Source organism: Oncorhynchus kisutch, linkage group LG15, assembly GCF_002021735.2.
Source record: "Oncorhynchus kisutch isolate 150728-3 linkage group LG15, Okis_V2, whole genome shotgun sequence".
In the NCBI taxonomy this organism is placed as follows: Eukaryota; Metazoa; Chordata; class Actinopteri; order Salmoniformes; family Salmonidae; genus Oncorhynchus; species Oncorhynchus kisutch.
The window spans coordinates 58,508,845-58,535,113 of record NC_034188.2 but is presented as its reverse complement, the minus strand read 5'-3'; the positions used below and the strand labels follow the sequence as shown (position 1 = coordinate 58,535,113).

The following is a 26,269-nucleotide window of genomic DNA, read 5'->3' as shown; positions in this document are numbered from 1 at the left end:
GTCCCACTGATGGTAAAATGAAAGCTTACGTCAGCCTCAGTTATCATGACACTGAGTTTACCACGTTTTTCTAGGCTCTATTGTTGACTTTATGTAGATGTTTTATGCACAGTTATGGAACAAGTTCTGTCTTTTTTGAACAGGTTAGTTGTGGGTGAGTTGTGTGTTTCAGTCCATCTGCACATGCATCCTGGCCGAGCTCCAGCTAGTCTGTCACCGTAACAACGCTTTGTTTACAAGGGATTCTGCTGGAGGAGCGAAGTTAAACTCAAACAATTCTTTCTCAGATATTATCCACCAGGTAATGAATATGCTGTTGATGATGCTAAAATACTTGATAATTAAGATACTAACACAGACACTTTAACAGTAGTGCTGTTCTGACCTAGAGCTAACTGGCTAGGCTAGCCCAGAGCCATAACCTTAGGTCTCTGTGCTAGCCAGACCAGTTAGCTGTAACAGCAATTTAATGCATGGCGCACAAATTGAAGTTACAAGTAGGCCTAAAGCAACTTGTATCTCACAATTGGTCTGGTTTCGAATATTGAATTGATGCCTTTTGTTCACAGGTATCATCCTGGAATATGAAAAAGGAGGAGCTTTGAAGACTAAATTCATTGATTTGTTGGATTTGTCTCCAGTGTGAGTAGACAATAGTACAATTCATGTTTATGAATGAGATGCTGTGTTAGTGATCATAATATGTACAGGGCTGCTAACTTTTGAAGAAAGCTTGGAGTGATATTTGCTATGTGAATTGGGGGTCCTCCATCAGGAAAATTGTACTGTTTCATGGCTCATTTCCTGCAATTCTACGTATTTTGACATAGCTTAGGCCTATGACCAAATAAATAAATGAAAAACACTGGCCAGCTGTATACAGGGGGGGGGGGGGGGACATTTTTCAGGTGGTTTGACACTTCATTCATTCAGACAGCAATGAAATGAGATCGAAACAGTGGGAAGGTTGGAATCACGGATTGATCCCTGTTCTCAGGTAGAAAGTTTAATGCAACTCTTGCCGGGGAGTGTTTACCACTAGGGCTGTTACGGTGATCGTATTGCCGCCACACTGGCGGTCACGAGTCATGACGGCAGCCAAATTCCATGTGACCGTTTAGTCATGGTAATAGGCTTCTCCAATCTCTGATGCTGCTGATGGTCATTAGTAGCCTACCAAACTTGCTAACTGTCTGGTACTCAGCACTCTATTGTCCCTGTAATCACTATGACATCAATGCAAATGTCATCGAAAATCTAATCACACTTCATGAACTCATGTTGCGCAACATTTCTATAGGCTATGTAGGTTTTATTTGATTTATTTCACCTTTATTTAACCAGGTAGGCAAGTTGAGAACAAGTTCTCATTTACAATTGCGACCTGGCCAATATAAAGGAAAGAATGAATGGGGCCATGTATCGTGAGATTGTGAGTGAAAACCCCCTTCCATCAGCAAGGGCATTGAAGATGAAACGTGGCTGGGTCTTTCGGCATGACAATGATCCCAAACACACCGCCCGGGCAACGAAGGAGTGGCTTCGTAAGAAGCATTTCAAGGTCCTGGAGTGGCCTAGCCAGTCTCCAGATCTCAACCCTATAGAAAATCTGGGCCAAAATACCAGCAACAGTGTGTGAAAACCTTGTGAAGACTTACAGAAAACGTTGACCTCTGTCATTGCCAACAAAGGGTATATAACAAAGTACCGTAATTTCCGGACTATAAGCCGCTACTTTATTCCCACACTTTGAACCTTGCGGTTTATACAATGACCCGGCTAATTTATGGATTTTTCCCGCTTTCACAAGATTCATGCCGCCAAAAAACTGAGCACCGTCACATAATGTGACGTAAATCGAGCGCGCTCAAACTTCCCATCATTTTGATTACGGTAGTAATTTTGTCACCCTCATCATGGCAAAGACACGGAGAAATGCATATGATGCAGCTTTCAAGTTGAAGGCGATAAATCTGGCTGTTGGAAAAGGAAATAGAGCTGCTGCACGGGAGCTTGGCCTTAATGAGTCGATGATAAGACGTTGGAAACAGCAGCGTGAGGAACTGACTCAGTGCAGAAAGACAACAAAAGCTTTCAGAGGGAAGAAAAGCAGATGGCCCAAAGTATTTGCAGCCACTCGACATCAGTGTAAATCGTGCATTTAAGGTGGCGCTCCTTGTTCAGTGGGAGGCTTGGATGACAAGTGGGGAGAAATCCTTCACTAAAACGGGCCGCAGGCGAAGAGCATCTTATGGTCAAGTCTGCCAGTGGGTCCTGACAGCGTGGAGCATTGTCAAAAAATCCACTATCATCAACGGGTTTCGAAAGGCTGGACTGCTGCGTGTTGAAGGGGCAGCATGAGCTCAGCGGGGTATTTGCCTCCGGATGAAAGTGACGAGAGCAACAATGAAAACGATCCAACATCGGATGAAGCAATTCTGAGGCTATTCAACTCCGACACCGAAGGAGATGACTTCAGTGGTTTCAGTGCACAGGAGGAGGAAGATAGTGACCAATGACTTTTTTGGTAGGCTACTGTTTTAATTTTTGTTACAAGCCGTGTTTCGTTAAAGCCTATTTATTTTTGTTACAAGCCGTGTTTCGTTTAAAGGCTGTGTAAAGTTCATTTGTTTCAATGTACCGGTAGGCACCTGCGGCTTATAGACATGTGCGGCTTATTTATGTACAAAATACATATTTTTTAATAATTCAGTGGGTGCGGTTTATATTCAGGTGCGCTTAATAGGCCAGCAATTACGGTATTGAGAAACTTTTGTTATTGACCAAATACTTATTTTCCACCATAATTTGCAAATAAATTCATTAAAAATCCTACAATGTGATTTTCTTGATTTTTTTTCTCATTTTGTCTGTCATAGTTGAAGTGTACCTATGATGAAAATTACAGGCCTCTCGTCTTTTTAAGTGGGAGAACTTGCACTATTGGTGGCTGACTAAATACTTTTTTGCCCCACTGTAGGTGGCCATATATGGATGTGAAATTTTACTATATGGGTTGGTTATGTAGGATTCTTCTAACCCATCACTTTCTACTACATATGATAAAACAATTAAATTATATCTTTACATTAAAAACCAAAGTCTATCGGAATTCCAGTCATTCCAATAAATGTTATACCCCTTGATCTTCAAGAATAGGACTTGGAAATATGGAAGTATAGATTAGCCAAATAGTTTTATCTGAGCATGGCCCCAAAACTAAGGATTTATTAGTCAGCACAACTGTCTGGTTTATGATTTTGTTATCATGGAGGACTGATTGGGCTCATTGATTCGAGTTGAAAAATAAATTATGCGCTCATGGAATGGCATTCTTTGCCAAGAGTGTGCAAAGCTTTCATCAAGGCAAAGGGTGGCTACATTGAAAATCTTAAATATATTTTGATTTGTTGGTTACTACGTGATTCCTTATGTGTTATTTCATAGTTTTGATGTCTTCACTATTATTATTATACAATGTAGAAAATAGTAAAAATAAAAAACAACCCTTGAATGAGTAGGTGTGTCCAAACGTTTGATATATATAATGTATAGGTCAAAAAAATAGATGCAGCAACTACAGATTGCCCCTTTAAGTCTATAAGTTTGAGCATGTGTTCATTTTACCTTTATTTAACTAGGCAAGTCAGTTAAGAACAGATTCTTATTTTTAATGATGGCCTAGGAAGAGTGGGTTAACTGCCTGTTCAGGGGCAGAACGACAGATTTGACCCTGTCAGCTCAGGGATTCGAACTTGCAACCTTCCGGTTACTAGTCCAACACTCTAACCACTAGGCTATCCTGCATTAGACCTATGGATTTATTTATTTTATCAGAATGAATTAGATTGAGCAATAAAAGCCCCACTGTTTTTCCACAGGCTGGGATCTGCACTATGCAGCTGTTGCAAGAGCATATTTTTCACTGGATGTCCAAAAACATCAATTGATAGGCAGCTTAAACTTCTTTAATTCAACCATTGTTGGGTTCAAATACACATTTAGATTTGTGAACAGCCATTCACAACAACCACAATCCGTAAGGAGCAAATAGCTAAATGAGAGAGTAGCAGTGTGATTCACATCAACACGCTAACATTATGTAGATATCAATAATAAGTGATATCTGTATCGCCGTAGACTACAACACTACTGTCATTCTTACCTCCAAGCGTTTATTCAAGTTGGATAATCGTTGGATGTCGACAGTGTTGGGGTTCGTTTCCTCGTTCCTTGTCAATCATTGACTCATTGGTGAAATTAGCATTATGACAATATCTTTAATTAAATCATTCAAAAACCTTTATTAATGCAATTGCAGACGGATGTTGACAACAGGAACATACGCATGTTTCTGAGTAAGTTCTGCAAAATATCAAAGGTCCCAAGTTATTTTATTAAACCTGAAGTCCAGGCCTTGTGATGTCACTGCATACGTCATTACCTTCTACTCATCAGACCAAGCCCATGCATACATTGCTATATAAACTTGCAAGAGAGATACAATAGTTCCGGTGTTTTCTAAGGACTAGGCAATAAATGTCCACTCCCCAAAGTTGATTTATTGTGGAATGTCTGACTAGTCTCTTATTTCCTACACTCCTATGCAAAGTTCTCAGTCACACAGTTCCCAGAGGGGTCTCTTTATAGGAGGCAGAGAGACTAGAAAACAACTGTGGAACAATACTAAACCTCTATAATTAATATATATATTGTTAATCTGTAGTCTAGGACCCTATAAATGTAAGGAGGGCGGGGTCTTATAACCCCTCCCCTTCTATTAATACAACATAAGCATAATCAATTATTATAATAAATCAAACATTTGGTACAGCCACTATCATGACCCCTAGGCAAACATCCTTTATGAATTTAGAAGTAATCCTCGAAGTAATCATCTAGTTTTTCAAAAGTATCGGTAATCTGATTATAATATTTCTGCTGGTAACGTAACGGATTACAGTTACCGTTTTTTGTAATCCCTTACATGTAACATGTAATCCGTTACTCCCCCACCCTGAGTATATGTAAAGACAAGATTAAATAAAGAATAGTTTGATGGTTGACAATATTTTCCTATCACTTGTGAATTATATATTATCACTTGTGAATGACGCCCAGCTTGTGTGCAGTAAAGCAAGAAACAGCGCATGCCTTTTTTTGCAACTTTTTAAAATCATAGTTGACCACCTTCAGGCCCAAGTTGGCATAGCAGTTCAGACGTATTTTGTCCTCGTCTTGTCGTGTCCCGTATATATATATATTTACAACTTTTTTCACATACATTTTTTAAATTTTCCATAAACTCATCTTCAAAACACTCACCAATTTATATTTATAAAAAAGTATTATTTACCTCAAATCTGTAATCCTCCAAGAAGCTAGCCAGAAACTCCAAGAAGCTAGCCAGAAACTAGCCAGGTACTAGCCAGAAACTAGCCAGAAGCTAGCCAGAAGCTAATCCAGAAGCTAGTTCAGAAGCTAGTTCAGAAGCTAGTTAGCTTCTTTACTGGCAAATCGTTAGTATTCAGCTAACCACGGTTTGTGGTCATCAGCTATCCTTTAGCTCGAAAATCTATCGCCAGTTTTGTACAGCGCATCGCGGCTCGGAACGGAACATACCGGACCAATTTTCTCTCCATGTCCCTGGATTTCAACCGCTAACTCTGGACATTCATACCTGGATCTCACAGCTAGCTAGCTGCTATCCGTGTGACTATCGGCTTTCGTCGTTTCCGGAGCAAACATCAATTATTCCGGAGCTAGCCAGCTGAAGAGTTCCATCAATCACTCCTGGGCTGCAGTCACCTATCCGGACCCGTTTTACTGCCTACGCGGAGCCCCACCGGGCCTTCACAACTGGACTGCCGACGTTATCTACCCGAAGGAGTTATCCGGCTGGCTCCAACGTCGCGACGTTACCTGAACGCCCATCTGCGGCCTGCTAACCGTTAGCTGTCTTATCGGCTGCTATCTGAATAGACAATCGGACAATTGATTTTTTTTTTTTTAAATGTCTTCTTGGGCCTCTAACTATATCTATTGTTTTTATTTTTGTTGTTGTTGTGTGATTTGGATTAATCCCCTCTACCACACGGAACCCCACTAATCTACTGACGGAACGCAAGAGGTGGCTAATAACAGACCTCCATCCTATGCTAGCTTGCTACCGATGGCCTGGCTAGCTGTCTAAATCGCCGTGACCCCCAACCACCTCTCCACTCACCGGACCCTTTTGATCACTCGACCTAAGCATGCCTCTCCTTAATGTCAATATGCCTTGTCCATTGCTGTTCTGGTTAGTGTTTATTGGCTTATTTCACTGTAGAGCCTCTAATCCTGCTCACTATACCTTATCCAACCTATTAGTTCCACCACCCACACATGCAATGACATCTCCTGGTTTCAATGATGTTTCTAGAGACAATATCTCTCTCTTCATCACTCAATACCTAGGTTTACCTCCACTGTATTCACATCCTACCATACCTTTGTCTGTACATTATACCTTGATGCTATTTTATTGCCCCCAGAAACCTCCTTTTACTCTCTGTTCCAGACGTTCTAGACGACCAATTCTTATTGCTTTTAGCCGCACCCTTATTCTACTCCTCCTCTGTTCCTCTGGCGATGTAGAGGTGAATCCAGGCCCTGCAGTGCCTAGCTCCACTCCTATTCCCCAGGCGCTCTCTTTCGACGACTTCTGTAACCGTAATAGCCTTGGTTTCATGCATGTTAACATTAGAAGCCTCCTCCCTAAGTTTGTTCTATTCACTGCTTTAGCACACTCTGCCAACCCGGATGTTCTAGCTGTGTCTGAATCCTGGCTTAGGAAAACCACCAAAACCTCTGACATTTTAATTCCAAACTACAACATTTTCAGACAAGATAGAACTGCCAAAGGGGGCGGTGTTGCAATCTACTGCAAAGATAGCCTGCAGAGTTCTGTCCTACTATCCAGGTCTGTACCCAAACAATTTGAACTTCTACTTTTAAAAATCCACCTCTCTAAAAACAAGTCTCTCACCGTTGCCGCCTGCTATAGACCACCCTCTGCCCCCAGCTGTGCTCTGGACACCATATGTGAACTGATTGCCCCCCATCTATCTTCAGAGCTCGTGCTGCTAGGCGACCTAAACTGGAACATGCTTAACACCCCAGCCATCCTACAATCTAAACTTGATGCCCTCAATCTCACACAAATTATCAATGAACCTACCAGGTACCTCCCCAAAGCCTTAAACACGGGCACCCTCATAGATATCATCCTAACCAACTTGCCCTCTAAATACACCTCTGCTGTCTTCGACCAAGATCTCAGCGATCACTGCCTCATTGCCTGCATCCGTAATGGGTCAGCGGTCAAACGACCTCCACTCATCACTGTAAAACACTTCATCCCTGAAACACTTCAGCGAGCAGGCCTTTCTAATCGGCCTGGCCGGGGTATCCTGGAAGGATATTGATCTCATCCCATCAGTAGAGGATGCCTGGATATTTTTTTTAAATGAATTCCTAACCATCTTAAATAAACATGCCCCATTTAAGAAATTTAGAACCAGGAACAGATATAGCCCTTGGTTCTCCCCAGACCTGACTGCATTTAACCAACACAAAAACATCCTATGGCGTTCTGCATTAGCATCGAACAGCCCCCGTGATATGATATGCAGCTGTTCAGGGAAGCTAGAAACCATTATACACAGGCAGTTAGATAAGCTAAGGCTAGCTTTTTCAAGCAGAAATTTGCTTCCTGCAACACTAACTCAAAAAAGTTCTGGGACACTGTAAAGTCCATGGAGAATAAGAACACCTCCTCCCAGCTGCCCACTGCACTGAAGATAGGAAACACTGTCACCACTGATAAATCCACCATAATTGAGAATTTCAAAAAGCATTTTTCTACGGCTGGCCATGCTTTCCACCTGGCTACTCCTACCCCGGTCAACAGCACTGCACCCCCCACAGCAACTCGCCCAAGCCTTCCCCATTTCTTCTTCTCCCAAATCCGTTCAGCTGATGTTCTGAAAGAGCTGCAAAATCTGGACCCCTACAAATCAGCCGGGCTAGACAATCTGGACCCTTTCTTTCTAAAATTATCTGCCGAAATTGTTGCCACCCCTATTACTAGCCTGTTCAACCTCTCTTTCGTGTCATCTGAGATTCCCAAAGATTGGAAAGCAGCTGCAGTCATCCCCCTCTTCAAAGGGGGGGACACTCTTGACCCAAACTGCTACAGACCTATATCTATCCTCCCATGCCTTTCTAAGGTCTTCGAAAGCCAAGTCAACAAACAGATTACCGACCATTTCGAATCTCACCATACCTTCTCTGCTATGCAATCTGGTTTCAGAGCTGGTCATGGGTGCACCTCAGCCACGCTCAAGGTCCTAAACGATATCTTAACCGCCATCGATAAAAAACATTACTGTGCAGCCATATTCATTGATCTGGCCAAGGCTTTCGACTCTGTCAATCACCACATCCTCATCGGCAGACTCGACAGCCTTGGTTTCTCAAATGATTGCCTCGCCTGGTTCACCAACTACTTCTCTGATAGAGTTCAGTGTGTCAAATCGGAGGGTCTGCTGTCCGGACCTCTGGCAGTCTCTATGGGGGTGCCACAGGGTTCAATTCTTGGACCGACTCTCTTCTCTGTATACATCAATGAGGTCGCTCTTGCTGCTGGTGAGTCTCTGATCCACCTCTACGCAGACGACACCATTCTGTATACTTCTGGCCCTTCTTTGGACACTGTGTTAACAACCCTCCAGGCAAGCTTCAATGCTATACAACTCTCCTTCCGTGGCCTCCAATTGCTCTTAAATACAAGTAAAACTAAATGCATGCTATTCAACCGATCGCTACCTGCACCTGCCCACCTGTCCAACATCACTACTCTGGACGGCTCTGACTCTGAATACGTGGACAACTACAAATACTTAGGTGTCTGGTTAGACTGTAAACTCTCCTTCCAGACCCATATCAAACATCTCCAATCCAAAGTTAAATCTAGAATTGGCTTCCTATTTCGCAACAAAGCATCCTTCACTCATGCTGCCAAACATACCCTTGTAAAACTGACATCCTACCAATCCTCGACTTTGGCGATGTCATTTACAAAATAGCCTCCAATACCCTACTCAACAAATTTGATGCAGTCTATCACAATGCAATCCGTTTTGTCACCAAAGCCCCATATACTAGCCACCATTGCGACCTGTACGCTCTCGTTGGCTGGCCCTCGCATCATACTCGTCGCCAAACCCACTGGCTCCATGTCATCTACAAGACCCTGCTAGGTAAAGTCCCCCCTTATCTCAGCTCGCTGGTCACCATAGCATCTCCCACCTGTAGCACACGCTCCAGCAGGTATATCTCTCTAGTCACCCCCAAAACCAATTCTTTCTTTGGCCGCCTCTCCTTCCAGTTCTCTGCTGCCAATGACTGGAACGAACTACAAAAATCTCTGAAACTGAAACACTTATCTCCCTCACTAGCTTTAAGCACCAACTGTCAGAGCAGCTCACAGATTACTGCACCTGTACATAGCCCACCTATAATTTAGTCCAAACAACTACCTCTTTCCCTACTGTATTTAATTAATTTATTTATTTTGCTCCTTTGCACCCCATTATTTTTATTTCTACTTTGCACATTCTTCCATTGCAGATCTACCATTCCAGTGTTTTACTTGCTATATTGTATTTACTTTGCCACCATGGCCTTTTTTGCCTTTACCTCCCTTATCTCACCTCATTTGCTCACATCGTATATAGACTTGTTTATACTGTATTATTGACTGTATGTTTGTTTTACTCCATGTGTAACTCTGTGTCGTTGTATGTGTCAAACTGCTTTGCTTTATCTTGGCCACGTCGCAATTGTAAATGACAACTTGTTCTCAACTTGCCTACCTGGTTAAATAAAGGTGAAATAAATAAAAAATCAATAAACCTCAGGTGAGGTTTACGCCCATTGCCTAAAGTCAGCACAACCTGCCCCGGGACGTCTTCCTTGGGGCTCTGAGTACCAGGACCTCCGGGAGGTGTTCAGCAAGACCCGTGCCACTTTGCTCCCGCCGCACCGACCTTATGACTGCAGGATTGACCTTCTTCCTAGCACGACTCCGCCCCGAGGTTGACTGTACTCTCTGTCGAAACCAGAGACCAAGGCAATGGAGACCGACATTGGGGACTCCCTTGCTGCAGGATTCATCCATCCTTCTTCTTCTCCCGCCCGCGCAGGGTTCTTCTTTGTGGAGAAGAAGGACAAGACCTGCGCCCGTGGACCTGACATAACGATTAAGATCCGCTACTCACTACCACTTATCTCCTCGGCCTTCGAGCCGCTCCAGGGGGCCATCGTGTTTTCCAAGCTGGATCTACGGAACACCTACCACCTGGTGCAGATACGGGAAGGGGACGAATGGAAGACCGCCTTCAACACGGCCAGTGGTCACTACGAGTATCTGGTCATGCCATTTGGTCTTACCAATGCCCTTGCTGTGTTCCAGGCTCTGGTCAATGATGTTCTACCTAGATGACATCCTCATCTTCTCCCGTTCCACTCAAGAACATGTGCTTCATGACAGGTTCTCCAATGCCTCCTGGAGGCTGTTTAAAAAAATAAAAAAATAATTGAATATCCAAAAACATACAATATACTTGCAGTGAAGCCGCTCAACAACTACACCACACCAGTCATCCAACAGACTCTCATTCAGAGCGCCAAACGGAAGCATCCAGGGTCAACGCGCTGCTCAAGGGCTCAAGGGCACGTCGACAGATCTCCCACAAGGCCCAAAAAAACATGACCCCCCCACAGTTCCCCATAGCTGTCCCTCAACCATCCGAGACCCCTCCCACTGTCACCCTCCCCAAGAAAAAAGAAAGAAAAGAGGAAATAAAATAATAAAAAATACAATTAATTCCATTCCCCACCCCCATTCCCCACCCCGATTCCCCACCCCCATTCCCCACCCCCATTCCCCACCCCGATTCCCCACCCCCATTCCCCACCCCCATTCCCCACCCCCATTCCCCACTCCCATGCACCAACAACCAAGAAAATGAACTCATGAGTAAAATAAACAGAAAAAAACTATGCAAAAAAACAAAGGACATCAAGGACTAAAATCATAACAGCAAGGCCATCTGTATATGTTTAAGTTAGTGGTTCAACGGATCTGATTATTTTAGGATCAGTAACAACAAAAATGAAGGGAGACAAATATAATTTTGCTTTCCATTTATTACTTAAAGAACACTTAAAGCAAGGAACTGTTCAATGTTGAAATAATATCTAAAAATATTCAATACTCAATTGTTAAATTAAAGTGCAATATGAGGCATGATAGCTTCTTCCTTTGAACAACAGTGAATGAAAAAATAGCCTATGTCCATATAAAAAAAGAAAGAAAGCAAAGCAGACCTGAGCTTATAACTTTAAATTATATTTAAAAAAGAGGAGGATGTCTACATTGTCTGGGGAGAGGGTAGACCTCTTTGCAGTCACTAGGTCCCCTGCCAAGTGTCAGGCACAGCCAGGTAGCATCTTTCCGTTATGGCAATATGAGGGTAGTTACACTCATTGCTTTTCCACCATGCCAGTGGATCACCATCCAGTGGAACGCCGCTTGCTGCCTTGTAGGATGCCACCTCCTCTCTGATGGTGTTGGCAAACGTCTTGTCTGTGTCCTTGCTCTCAAAGGTCTCCCTGAAATGCTCCTTCATGGCCAAATTATGTTGTGGAGGAGATGCCTCTGAGTCTGCTCCTGTCGGCTCTGTGGCTTGACCTTGCAGAAAAAATGACTTGATCTATTAAACTAACTAATTATTTATTTTCATATTTCATAGAACTATAATTGTGGAAATAACATTTAATAAAAGCCATTATTTTTGTTCCAAATAAAAAATGGATGATTCTAATAGCAATAGCATAGACTAAGATTAGACTGCAGGATATTTATTATGTAAGTAATTTACTCTTATTTTTTATTTGTTACCTCTTCAGTGGCCACAATATCAGTGGTGAGATCACTGTATGTCTTCTGCGTAGGGCAGGGTCTAGGTGAGACAGGGACTTGAACCTGTGCAGTAGATTTATGAAGGTAGTCCTGTACATTAGGGGGGTATCTGGGGTTCAGGTCCTCTCTAATGACAGCCTTGACATCTCTAGTGATGGTCCTGTCTTCCTCACTTGGTGCCATGGATTGTAGAATTCTTGTTTTCAGAGGTAGGATCATGGACACAGACGGTGCTGCTTCAGTGCTCAATAGGGTTGTAACTGTTTTGAGGGGTTTGAGCACCTGGAGGACCTCCTCTGCCACTTTCACGCCATCATCAGACAAGGTGACGATGTCTTAATGTTTTTCCAGGGTCTTGTCTGTCAGTGCAGAGTATACAGCTGCCTGCTGCTCAAGATAGATAGGCAGGGTAGCCTAGTGGTTAGAGCGTTGGACTAGTAACCGGAAGGTTGCAAGTTCAAATCCCCGAGCTGTCATTGAAAATAAGAATTTGTTCTTAACTGACTTGCCTAGTTAAATAAAGGTTAAATAAATAGCTCTCCAACATATCATAAGTAGAGTTCCATGAGCTTGTGGGTTGATAGCTGTGGCATTTCTTGCTTGGTCTTAACCTGAGTGGCTGTTGTGCTTCAGTGGAGAAAAGAAAACCACCTTCCTGATCCTCCCATCTGGTTCACTGAGATTCCCCTTTGAGATGCTAAATTGATCACATGTGCAAAGCAAGCTATCTGTGTCCCCAGTCCAGCTGCATTTACTTGGTTCTTGGCATTATCTGTGGTGGTTGGGATATTGCTATTAGGCCCCTCTAGCTTCCACTCTGCTACTGCTCCTAGCAGTACTTGCGCCAGATGTGTGCCTGTGTGACTCTTATAGAGGGGTCGTGTCTGTAGCACCGGACTTCACATCTCCCACTCCTCTGTGGTGTAGTGCGCAGTCACAGTCACGTCGCTTTCCGTTGCCCTGGAGGTCCACCCAAATGTGGTGAGGGCAACAGAGATTTTCCTGTTCATAAAGATCAGTCACGATCTTCATACGGAAGTGGGTGCGCCAGGGGATTTCATAGCGTGGCTCAAGCACTTTCGCAATATTTTTAAACCCTTTGTTTTCCACTACAGAGTATGGCCTCATGTCTGCAGCGATAAACATCCCAATAGATTTGGCGATGGCTTTAGCCCGGTCTGAAAACGGCGAAGAATTGGGATGCAGCCATAGACAGCCATTAACTGGTATGACCACACTGCCAGTGCATTCTGTAATTCCTCATTTGAACCCTAGATGGAGCAGGGGGTGGGAATTGTAGAATTCAGGACTCTTCCTCAGCACATCAAAGCCAGACGTATTATGTATGGGTATTACACGGTCAAATGTATAGATGTAAATTGGATTAATAAATCAAGTAAACCGCCTCAGAGTAAAAATAAATGTCCTCCTCCCTTCTCCCTTGCAGGCGCTGCAGTCACACGTACTGTGTGACTGAAGTTTTATAACTGGGAGCTTTGACAGGACATGTCAAATATGGGACACGGCGTCAGGCGAGGGACTGCACACACTGGAGGGCCACAGGTACGTGGTGTACGCCATTGCCTTCAACAACCCCTAGGGGTAACCACCTTCCTGTTCATCTACCCCAGGTGTAAAAACACTAAGACCTGTGTTCATAAAGTGTCTCAGAGTGGATGTGCTCAGAGTGGAAGTGCTGATCTAGGATCAGGTCCCCCCCTGTCCATATAATCTGATTCATTATGATATAAAAGGCTAAACTGATCCTAAAGGTCCCAGAGAGCCTTATCCCTATCCTATGTTCCTCCGCTGGGAAAGAGTTGTTGGGAAACAGTTGTTGGTGGTCAAAAAAAAGTATTTTTCCTATCTCAAATCTTACCTTCATTTCTCCTCTTTAATCCAGGGACAAGATTTCCACTGGGTCCTTTGATAAGACCTGCAGGATGTGGAGAGCCGAGATGGGCAAATGTTTCCACACCTTCCGAGGACACACTGTGGAAATAGTAGGAGGGACTTTCTGAGAGATTGGACTTGTCTTTCAGTATAAATAGGATTGCAGTGAGCTTCGAATCTGATTTTCTATGTGAATGGCAGCTAACACAGTTTTCGGTGCCGACCAGGTATGTTTGGCGTTTAACCAACCTTGGTGGCCATGGGTAGCATGGACACTACGGACAAGCTATGGGACGTCCAGACTGGAGAGGAGATGGCTACACTGACAGAAATTGTCTGTCTGTCTGTCTGTCTGTCTGTCTGTCTCTGTCTCTGTCTCTGTCTCTGTCTCTCTCTCTCTGTCTCTGTCTCTGTCTCTCTCTCTGTCTCTCTCTCTCTCTGTCCATCTCTCTCTCTCTCTCTCTCTCTCTCTCTCTCTCTCTCTCTCTCTCTCTCTCTCTCTCTCTCTCTGAAGCTGTGACTGTAATGCATTCATTAGGTAATCCATCTATCTACATACTCAACTACAGGACATGCAGCTCCCTGCTGCACGTGGGCAAACTGTGTGGCTATGTGTCCCAGAGAGGGGATTCTGTGTGCTCCTCTCTATGCCTCCTCTCTACCTCTTCTCTACATCTCCTACTTCAATTATTCCTACATTAGTCATGCTGGTGAATATGGTGACTCAAGCACAAAAAGGAAAATGTGTTTCTCGAACTGAATTGGATGAAATTGTGCAATTGAGCTTTTTCAAAGGAGAAAGAATACCTAGTTTATTTGACTGTTCTTTTGTGAACTCTGCAAGTGTAACGAATCGAATTCTCTTCTCTCTTTCATGTTTTTTGTTTGTTCCCTCTCTCTCTCTTTCTCCGCCCCCCCTTCTCTCTCCTTCCTCTCTCAGGGCCACTCAGCAGATATCATCTCCTTGTCATTTAACACAGTGGGTGACCAGCTAGTCACTGGCTCCTTTGACCACACTGTTTCTCTGTGGGATGTTCCATCTGGGAGGTGAGTGCCCAAGTGTGTGTGTGTGTTTTTGCGCGTCCATCAATGTGTGTGTGTGTGTGTTTGCGTGTCCATCCATGTGCTTTTGTGTGTGTGTGTGTGTGTGTTTGCATATCTATCCATGTGCTTGTGTGTGTGTGTGTGTTCAAGTGTCCATCCATGTGTGTGAGTGTTCACGTTTCCATCCATGTGTGTGTGTGTTTGCGTGTCCATCCATGTGTGTGAGTGTTTGCGTGTCTATCCATGTGCTTGTGTGTGTGTGTGTGTTCACGTTTCCATCCATGTGTGTGTGTGTTCACGTGTCCATCCATGTGTGTGTGTGTGTTCACGTGTCCATCCATGTGTGTGTGTGTTTGCGTGTCCATTCATGCGTTTGTGTGTGTGTGTGTGTTCACGTGTCCATCCATGTGTGTGAGTGTTCACGTGTCCATCCGTGTGTGTGTGTTCACGTGTCCATCCATGTGTGTGAGTGTTCACGTGTCCATCCATGTGTGTGAGTGTTCACGTGTCCATCCATGTGTGTGTGTGTTCACGTGTCCATCCATGTGTGTGTGTGTTCACGTGTCCATCCATGTGTGTGTGTGTGTGTGTGTTCACGTGTCCATCCATGTGTGTGTGTGTGTGTGTGTGTTCACGTGTCCATCCATGTGTGTGTGTGTGTTCACGTGTCCATCCATGTGTGTGTGTGTGTGTTCACGTGTCCATCCATGTGTGTGTGTGTGTGTTCACGTGTCCATCCATGTGTGTGTGTGTGTGTTCACGTGTCCATCCATGTGTGTGTGTGTGTGAGTGTTCACGTGTCCATCCATGTGTGTGTGTGTGAGTGTTCACGTGTCCATCCATGTGTGTGTGTGAGTGTTCACGTGTCCATCCATGTGTGTGTGTGAGTGTTCACGTGTCCATCCATGTGTGTGTGTGTTCACGTGTCCATCCATGTGTGTGTGTGTTCACGTGTCCATCCATGTGTGTGTGTGTGTTTGGGTGTCCATTCATGCGTTTGTGTGTATGTGTGTGTTTGCGTGTCCATCCATGTGTGTCTTACAATCAAATCAAATTGTATTTGTCACATGCGCCGAATACAACAGGTGTGAAATGCTTACTTACAAGCCCTTAACCAACAATCCAGTTTTAAGAAATAGAGTTAATAAAATATTTACTAAATAAACAAAAGTTGTAAAAAATCTAATCAATCACAAGGTAACGCAAGACATTTACATAACAATAACGAGGCTATATACAGGGGGTACCGGTACCGACTCAATGTGCGGTGGTACATGCACAGATAATAAACAGTGAATAGTAGGGAGTGTAAACACATGGGGGGGTTATGTAAATAGTCTGGGTGACCATTTGATTAGTTTAGTTGCTCAGCAGTCTTATGGCTTGTGGTTAGAAGCTGTTAAGGTGCCTTTTTGACTTGCCGCTCCAGTACCGCTTGCCGTGCAGAGGCAGAGAGAACAGTCTATGATTTGGGTGACTGGAGTCCACCTCTGACACCGTCTAGTATATAGGTCCTGGATGTCAGGAAGCTTGGCCCAAGTGATGTACTGGGCCATACGCACTACCCTGTAGCACCTTACGGTCAGATGCTGGGCAGTTGCCATACCAGGACAGGATGCTCTCGATGGTGCAGCTGTAGAACTTTTTGACGATCTGGGGATCCATGCCAAATCTTTTCAGTCTCCTGAGGGGGAATAGTTGTTGTCATGCCCTCTTCACAACTGTCTTGGTGTGTTTGGACCATGATAGTTTGTTGGTGATGTGGACACCAAGGAACTTGAAACTCTCGACTCGCTTCACTTCAGTACCGTCGATGTTAATGTAGTCCACAATCATCTCCTTTGTCTTGCTCACAAATGAGAGAGAGGTTGTTATCCTGGCACCACACTGCCAGGTCTCTGACCTCCTCCCTATAGGCTGTCTAATCATTGTCAGTGATCAGGCCTACCACTGCTGTGTCATCAGCAAATGTAATAATGGTTTTGGAGTCATGCTTGGGCACCCAGTCGTGGGTGAACAGAGAGTATAGGAGGGGACTAAGCACGCTCCCCTGAGGGAGGCAGATGTGTTGTTGCCTACCGTTACCACCTGGGGCGGCCCATCAGGAAGTCCAGGATCCAGTTGCAGAGGGAAGTGTTTAGTCTTAGGGTCCTTAGCTTAGTGATGAGCTTTGTGGGCGCTATGGCGTTGAACGCTGAGCTGTAGTCAATGAACAGCATTCTCACATAGTTGTTCCTTTTGTCCAGGTGGGAAAGGGCAGTGTGAAGTGTTTGCGTGTCCATCAGTGTGTGTGTGTGTGTGTGTGTTTGCGTGTCCATCCATGTGTTTCTGTCATTGTCTAACCACCATTACCGCCCTACTCTCATTCTACCAGGCGTGTCCACACACTGATAGGTCACAGAGGGGAGATAAGCAGTGTTCAGTTTGACTGGGACTGCTCCCTTCTCATCACCGGCTCCATGGACAGAAGCAGTAGGGTGAGCTCACATCCTCTTTCTCTAGTAGAGTCTCCTATCACTTAAGCTCTGCATCTTTTTAAAAGGAAATTGAAATCCTTTCATTATTCCAAGATGAGTCACGTTTTCTGGGTAGTCGTGTGAATTATTCACATGGCTGCATTCTTGAAGAGGAGATTGTGAAGAGGGAAAACACAACCATTGTGTTGTTAGAGCGCTAACCAAGCTGGTTGTTTTTGTTAAAGGTTTTTAAAAATAGATGCATTCAAATTTGACATTTTGCCATTGTGTGTGTTTGTGCGTGTGTCTGTGTGTCTGTGTGTGTTTGTGAATGCGTATGTGCGCGTGTGTGTGTGCTTATGTGTGTGCACGTGTTTGTTTGTGTCCTTACAGTATGTGTTTGTGTACCGGAATGTGTGCGTGTGTCTCTGCTTCCCCAGGTGTGGGAGGCAGCGTGTGGGAAGTGAATGGCCACACTAGCAGGCCATGAAGACGAGGTGCTGGATGTGTGTTTTGACTACACCGGTCAACTCATAGCCACTGCCTCGGCTGACGGTACGACCACAGAGATACAGTACACATTATCAAATCAAATCAAAATCAAATCAAATCAAATTTTATTTGTCACATACACATGGTTAGCAGATGTTAATGCGAGTGTAGCGAAATGCTTGTGCTTCTAGTTCCGACAATGCAGTAATAACGAACAAGTAATCTAACTAACAATTCCAAAAAAACTACTGTCTTATACACAGTGTAAGGGGATAAAGAATATGTACATAAGGATATATGAATGAGTGATGGTACAGAGCAGCATAGGCAAGATACAGTATATCATACTAGTGGTGTTCTATTTAATTATGGGGTACCTCTACCTCTGCTGTTTCCATGACTGTCAATACAGAGTTCCTGGATCGAACAATGTCCCAGGCACTGAACAATTATATCGTTACTGTACCCAGACACCCCCATTCCACACTGTCATGCCAACCCAGATCGTACTGTGGTGGCTTGAAAATGTATTTTTCACATTGTCCTTTCCAGCACAGTTCCGGCAACTATGGTGTATGACTAACCAGGCCAGCTCAATTGAATTCATTTTATTTTAAGGTTAAACTTCATCTTCGCTCAAGCAATACCACCGGATGTTTTGAGAAATCAATATTTCCCCTGACACTTAGGCACAGCGAGAGTGTCCAGCACTGCCAGACTGGAGGGCCACGAGGGAGAGATACCCAAGGTGAGTCGCTGAGACAGGTAATGGTTCAAATGGGATCCAAAATGGCCCCCCTCTCTCTCTCGCTCTGTCTCTTTGTCTGCCTCGGAGCATCCGTCAGACTCACAAGGGTACAGGACTGGACAGGAGGGATGAGGACGGCGGTCCGCTTGCCGGGGGGGATGTTTCTACCTCCTGTTACTGATTCTCGTGTCGGCTTCTAGGTCAACCACGTCTCGACGATGATATAGAGAGACGTGACCCTGAAGGTGTGTGTCCCTCAGGCCAGAGATTTCCAGAAACATCCGGGCCCATCTGACCTGCTCTATATACAGGCTGATTCCTGGTCTACCTGTGATTCCCCCTTCCCCTGGTGGTCTCATTTGATTGGCACTTTTCATTTGCTCTTGTCTCAGTTTCCTATAGAGTCATACCTTGAGCGCTTTAATGTCACACCTTGGTTGTTTTATTAACCAATCACCATGGCATAGTCTGCCCCTGCTCACTGTGTAATTGCATTAGCCACGGCTGTATAGAACCACATGTGACCTGGGCCTGTGTTGTAGGTGACCCAGCTGTAACCTGAATGTGTGTGATTTTATCAGGCCATCTGCCATTTGACAGTTCTGCCAGTGTGCGTTTGTGTGTGTGTGTGCATATTTGTTAGTGTGTGTGTGTGTGCGCACGTGACTGCATGTTGTGTGTGTATGTGTACGTGTTTGTCGCTTGGAGCCACAGCCATACACACCTTTCCTACACACACCTTTCCTACACACGCCTTTCCTACACACACCTTTCCTACACACTTCTCAATAGTTGGTATTCAGACTTACCTTATGCAGATGTGTAATGGACTTTGCAGGCGTGGTTAACATTTATTAAACTGCTGAAAACCCTCCCACTTGCTGGCCAACCATTTTCCTCTTGTTTTCATTCAATAGAATGTTCAGTACATTCCTCTAAATCCATCCCTTTGTACCTTTAACTACAATTTTCTTGACGGAGTCAATAGAACATATGGAAGGTTCAGAATATTAGGGAACGATGAAAGAAAGCCTTGTAAACACACTCATATTCATCTCCTTTTCAGCACCAATTGGTAGATTTAAAAATACTTGTACACTGCTCAAAACAATAAAGGGAACACTAAAATAACACATCCTAGATCTGAATTAATGAAATTAATATTCTTATTAAATACTTTTTTATTTACATAGTTGAATGTGCTGACAACAAAATTACACAAAAATTATCAATGGAAATCAAATGTATCAACCCATGGAGGTCTGGATTTGGAGTCACACTCAAAATTAAAGTGGAAAACCACACTACAGACTGATCCAACTTTGATGTAATGTCATCAAAACAAGTCAAAATGAGGCTCAGTAGTGTGTGTGGCCTCCACGTGCCTGTATGACCTCCCTACAACGCCTGGGTATGCTCCTGATGAGGTGGCGGGTGGTCTCCTGAGGGATCTCCTCTGAGACCTGGACTAAAGCATCCGCCAACTCCTGGACAGTCTGTGGTGCAACGTGGCGTTGGTAGATGGAGCGAGACATGATGTCCCAGATGTGCTCAATTGGATTCAGGTCTGGGGAACGGGCGGGCCAGTCCATAGCATCAATGCCTTCCTCTTGCAGAAACTGCTGACACACTCCAACAAGGGGTCTGAGGATCTCATCTCGGTACCTAATGGCAGTCAGGCTACCTCATGCGAGCACACCCCACACCATGACTGACCCACCGCCAAACCGGTCATGCTGGAGGATGTTGCAGGCAGCAGAACGTTCTCCACGGCGTCTCCAGACTCTGTCACGTCTGTCACGTGCTCAGTGTGAACCTGCTTTCATCTGTGAAGAGCACAGGGCGCCAGTGGAGAATTTGCCAATCTTGGTGTTCTCTGGCAAATGCCAAACGTCCTGCATGGTGTTGGGCTGTAAGCACAACCCCCACCTGTGGACGTCGGGCCCTCATACCACCCTCATGGAGTCTGTTTCTGACCGTTTGAGCAGACACATGCACATTTGTAGCCTGCTGGAGGTCATTTTGCAGGGCTCTGGCAGTGCTCCTCCTTGCACAAAGGCGGAGGTAGCGGTCCTGCTGCTGGGTTGTTGCCCTCCTACGGCCTCCTCCACGTCTCCTGATGTACTGGCCTGTCTCCTGGTAGCGCCTCCATGCTCTGGACACTACGCTGACAGACACAGCAAACCTTCTTGCCACAGCTCGCATTGATGTGCCATCCTGGATGAGCTGCACTACCTGAACCACTTGTGTGGGTTGTAGACTCCGTCTCATGCTACCACTAGAGTGAAAGCACCGCCAGCATTCAAAAGTGACCAAAACATCAGCCAGGAAGCATAGGAACTGAGAAGTGGTCTGTGGTCCCCACCTGCAGAACCACTTCTTTATTGGGGGTGTCTTGCTAATTGCCTATAATTTCCACCTGTTGTCTATTCCATTTGCACAACAGCATGTTAAATGTATTGTCAATCAGTGTTGCTTCCTAAGTGGACAGTTTGATTTCACAGAAGTGTGATTGACTTGGAGTTACATTGTGTTGTTTAAGTGTTCCCTTTATTTTTTTGAGCAGTGTATATTATATTATATTAATACTTGTATACTAAGGGTTAGGAAAGTATTTATGAATAATACAAAAAAGCTTTGGAGAGCCTTTATGCACGTAATATATTGGTGAATAAAAAATTGTTGTTTGATTCATCCTGAATAATAATCTGTATATCTTTAGATCTACCCTAATAATCCTTATTCATCAGTCCAGTCATTGTGAAGCAGGCTCCAGGTTTAAACTGCTACATACGTCTGCGTTCCATAATTATTAAAATGTCCCAAATCTTTGCACAATTTGTAATCCGTTTGGCCTAATATACCGTAATCCACTGTTGTTAGCGATGCTCAGGAACAACCATACAAACGTGACAGATGAAAGAAATACAAAATGTAAGGAAAGTAACACTAAAGTCAGTGTATGTGGGTATAACTGATGGTGGCTACCGATAGTGACTCATATTTAACATGAAACAAATGGTAAAACATACAGAGAAACATCTAGGCATATAATTAGAACATTCTGGAAATCATATGGTCTCCAAATGTCATCCCAAATTATAAGGCCAGGATTTCATAAACTTCACTGTGGAAAAGTTATTATACTGTACATTTAGTGACTTACAAGAATAATTACTAATAGTGCATTGCTGAAGGACACATCAACAGATTTCACCTATTTCACCTAGTCGTGTAGAGGAATTGAACCAGCAACCTTTTGGTTACAGACCCAACACTCTTAACCACTAGGCTACCTGCCATTATTTCAAAATGCTTTAGTTTGCTGCCATATGACTGGTTTAACATTTGACGCCAACAATCATAAAGTAAAATATATCTAAAAGAACGACCTTATTCATCATTTCATTGCGCGTAAAGATGGTGGAATTATGAGGGAGTCAAGGTCAGAATACGGCGCATCTGTAGACACCTCCGCCAAATTTGTTTTATTTCATCTCCAGCCCTAACGAATAAGGGGTGAAGAACATGTTATTCTCATGCTTAAATTCAAGGTCAGAATACGCTTAGAGAGAAAAGTGCATAAAAAGTGTATTATGTTCAATTTAGGCGTTCTAAACTCAGGTTGCAATTCCCCCCTAGCTGCCTCATTGGGCTGCCTGTCTTGTGTCTGTTTACTGAAAGCCATCAGGGCCCAGCCTCGGTAATAGGCTGGAAGGAGAATGATTTCACAGGATTATGACACTCATCTCCCCCTAACAGGACACCTCTCTCCCCTCCCTCCGCCTTCTAACCGCTCTGTCAATCTCTTTTTTCATCACTCTCTCCCACTTTCTCTCTGTCGGTCCCTGTTTTAATTCCATTCTAATTTCCACTGTCGTCCCTCCATCTCCCTCTCCCCCACTCTTTGTTGTTTCTTCCTCTCATTACGAGGGAGGGACCAGATTTTGGTCCAATGCAACCGTTTTTATCTCAATATTAAATCATTTCTGGGTAACAATTAAGTACCTCACTGTGATTGTTTTAAATTAAAATGGTCAACAATTGTTAGCAAGGAGCAATTTCTCAAGCAATAATTTGAGTGGGGGAAACTAATTAAAAACGAGCTGTTTTTTGCAGAGGTTTGGAACTATCTTATTGGTCTATTAACTAATTAACCACCTGGTGATGTCACCAGGCAGGCCAAAACTCCATCCCACCAAAACAGGCTGAAATTTCAGGCGTTCTTTTTAAAACAGCTCTTATACTAAAAGGCCATTATCATAATTTGAACAATTTCACGGCATTATTCAAACGTCATAGTGTGAAAATATATATAATTTTTTTCTGCACTGGGCCATTAAATTAAAAATAATATCTGTAGAATGAATTTCATAGAACCAAATACTGCTAAATAAATTAATTGTTTTGTTGATTAAATATGCAGGAAAAAACGTAAAAGAGTAATTGATATGGAATGTAATTATCTCAACAGAATCCGTGTGGCTCTACTCATGACCATTCAGTTACTCCATCTTCTTCTGCCTCACCATTCTTTGTCTTCTCTTTTTACTCTCTCTTTTCACCACTCTCTTCCCTCGTGTCCTCTTTTCTCCAAATTGTACACCTCTGTGCTCTCGTTCTCTCCTCCATGCTCCTCCTCTTTGCTCCCCCTCATCTCTCTCTCTCACACACACATTACTTTTATGACAATGCAGAGCCAGCATCATTTAACCATCCCAGCCCCATGTTCATTTCTTCACCTCACTGTGTGTGCTTGTCTAATCTCTCCGAAGTCTGTCTATCTGTTCCATTAGAATCATTCCTCCATAGGAAATACCTGCTCCATGTACAGTTAATAGCCTTTTAAGAATAGAGTGCTGATGTGCTGTCAATTTCAACCTCCTCGTCTTCTCCCTTGCAGATCTGTTTTAACGCTCTCAAGCCAGTAGAGTTCTGTCGGCCAGCGCTGACATGATGGCTCGCCTGTGGGATGTCCAGTCTGGCGTCTATCTTCAGGTCCGGAGGGACACACGGACGAGATCTTCTCCTCCGCCTTCAACTACGAGGGTGACACCATCACAGGTAATATGCACCCTCTGTCAGGGCTGGGGTCAGTTCCATTTCAAATCAGCATTGAGTTAGCAAAATTTGCCTGAAATGGAATTGAGCCCAACCCTGCCCTCTACATAATCATACCTAGTTCAAATGCAAAGACGCCATTGCAAGCTCTTCACAGCCAAACAAGCTTTATATTTTATCCCCTCACAAGCACTTTATCAAAGTTCAAATGAACAGACCACAGCTGGATGAGGTGAGCTTCTGTCTCCTTTTCAACCACCTGTCCCTGTTTTCTCCCTGCTGCAGGCAGCAAGGACAACACCTGTCGCTGACCCGTCCTACGGTCAGTAGATTGTGTGAGGAAGGGAAGGCCATCTGGACAGGTGACTCCAGTCTGACTACTGATGTCTATCCCCCAACAAGAAGATGCCCTTCCCCGGAAGTTATCACTGACCCAATGTATGTGACCTCCTAGTTTCTGTGGAGTAAGATTCAGTAGACCGGATAGCATTGGTGAGTTACTATGGTCCCACTGTCATTTTACTATGTAGCAATGTAGACAGACAGTTTAGCGCAGTGGGTGCGTCCCAAATGGCCCCCGATCCCTATTAAGTGCACTACTTTTGAGCAGGGCCTATAGAGCTTTTCAGCCTGCATTCACCAGTTAGGATTTGACCTGGACTGGTCACTTTGGTCCTCTGTCATGTTCAGTGTTGATAATCAGTGTTTGTTTGTGTGTTAATTGGAGAATGGGCTGGACGCAAGAATGTTTTCTGTACCCATCTTTTCCTCAATAAAAACTATTCATGCTCACATATTACATTAATTTATTGATCTCAAAAGATGAAGATACATTCAATTTCTACAGCAACAGAGTTGAATTGTGTGCTTTATAATGCCGACGATTTAACACTAGAGTACCACTACGCAGATAAAACCTGACAAACCAGATTCACGTACAAATTAGACATTAAACCTTCTTTGTCTTTCTGAAAGTAGTAAAAATGAAATGATAGAGAGCAGTCTTTCTACCCCAAGGTGAAGCAGTTCAAGAATCTACAATATGTACAGCTATCCAAAATAAACAATTCTCAAAGAACATGAAGAACTACAGATAACTTACTTAAGAACGATAGATAACATGAAAAATGACAGATAACTTAAGCAGTAACAAAGTCACAATAGAAGTAGACAATGTTGGCCAATGTAAACGACAACTATCATCTGGGTCCGTATTCACAAAGCATCTCAGATTAGGAGGGCTGATATAGGATCCGTTTTGTATTTTAGATCATAATAAATATGATTACCAGGATGGGAGGGTGGGGGTCTCATCCTAGATCAGCACTCCTGCCCTGAGATGCTTTATGAATACAGGCTTTGGGCAACTGTCAAGCGTAGTACTGCTCACCTATGTTGATCTCAGCAAAGCCTAACTGGAACGATGGTTGCTGCCTGACAGTCTCATCAAGATAGCTACTGTACATTAAAACATCATCTGGTGTCTTTTTGAGTTTGTTGGGTTGAGGGGAATGGGGTACAGGGTTTTATTGGTGCCTTGTTTGTGTTTATGTGTAATAAATACATAATTTATAAATTAACACATCAGATTGTGAAAACGTAATGTATAGGATATATAACAACGAAAGGAATACAAATTCTGCAGGCAAGAAATCTCAGATGGCTGATTTGTTTGCACTAAATAAATAAGGCCTACATCCCAAACTGATGCTGGGTTTTCCTTGGGTTCGTCTAACTAGGGACCATACATCAGAAAATGAGAAACATGCTTATCTTATTAAAGGGAGACATGTCTGCTCACTGCAGCCTAATGAAAGTCCTCAGTCCCATAGTCAGTCCTATAAGAGGGTGTGTAATATCACAGGTGTGATGGAGTTTTTAGCCTGGAAGTCCGACCTGTTTGTGCGTCAGCCAAATCTTCTACTCCTCGTCCATTGACCATAAGAGTTGGCAAGATAGCACAAACTATTCTGGGACCAGGAAAGGGTTTCTATCCTAGTAGCCAGACCTGTTGATGCTTTAGCCATCACTTCTAGCATTCCTTGTCATGGCTTACATCACAATAAATAAGAGGAATTGGCTAAAGCACAAACAAATCTGGCTACCAGGCTAGGGGTTTTTCATGATTCACACGTGTGCTGAGAAACACTACGCTTGATGGTTGGGTTTGATGCATTGGGCGTACACAGTTGGAGACATTAGCTGGTGTGTGTGTGTGTGTTTGTGTAGATGGGGGGTGTTGGCAGAGCCTAGTGGGTCTCCAGTAGCCAGTCAAACAGGCTGGACAGAGAGCTGCCTCCGTCCTCCTCTTCCTGGTGGAGCTTACAGAACTGGATGACAGCGTTGAAGAGATCTCCAATCCTCCATGCCTTCTGAGACACCAGCTGCAACACCCTCTGGAACTGAGACATCACACTCAGCCAGATTACCATGCTCCTTGTGCACTGCACAAGACATGCAGATAACAGAGTACAACACACACACACACAAACACACACACATGTATGGGCATAATCAGATCCTGTGTAACAGGAAGTGCTGTGCTGC

At 43.9% G+C, this 26,269-nt stretch overlaps 1 protein-coding gene and 1 pseudogene across 6 annotated transcripts in view; one reads left to right on the top strand and one right to left on the bottom strand.

The window, feature by feature from the left end:
- Window positions 1-7: 7 nt before the first annotated feature.
- Window positions 8-24,518, top strand: LOC109904798 (dynein assembly factor with WDR repeat domains 1-like; annotated as a pseudogene).
- LOC109905588 (A-kinase anchor protein SPHKAP) overlaps window positions 24,512-26,269 on the bottom strand; it is a 149,884-nt gene continuing 148,126 nt past the window's right edge. For all 6 annotated transcript variants that reach the window (XR_004203134.1, XR_004203135.1, XM_031790638.1 and 3 more), the window contains one exon: window positions 24,512-26,124. Coding sequence is in view for 4 of the 6 variants with exons in the window: in XM_031790638.1 (XP_031646498.1) it covers window positions 25,972-26,124 (153 nt within the window). In the remaining 2 variants the exon portion in view is untranslated. The remainder of the gene's footprint in view (window positions 26,125-26,269) is intronic.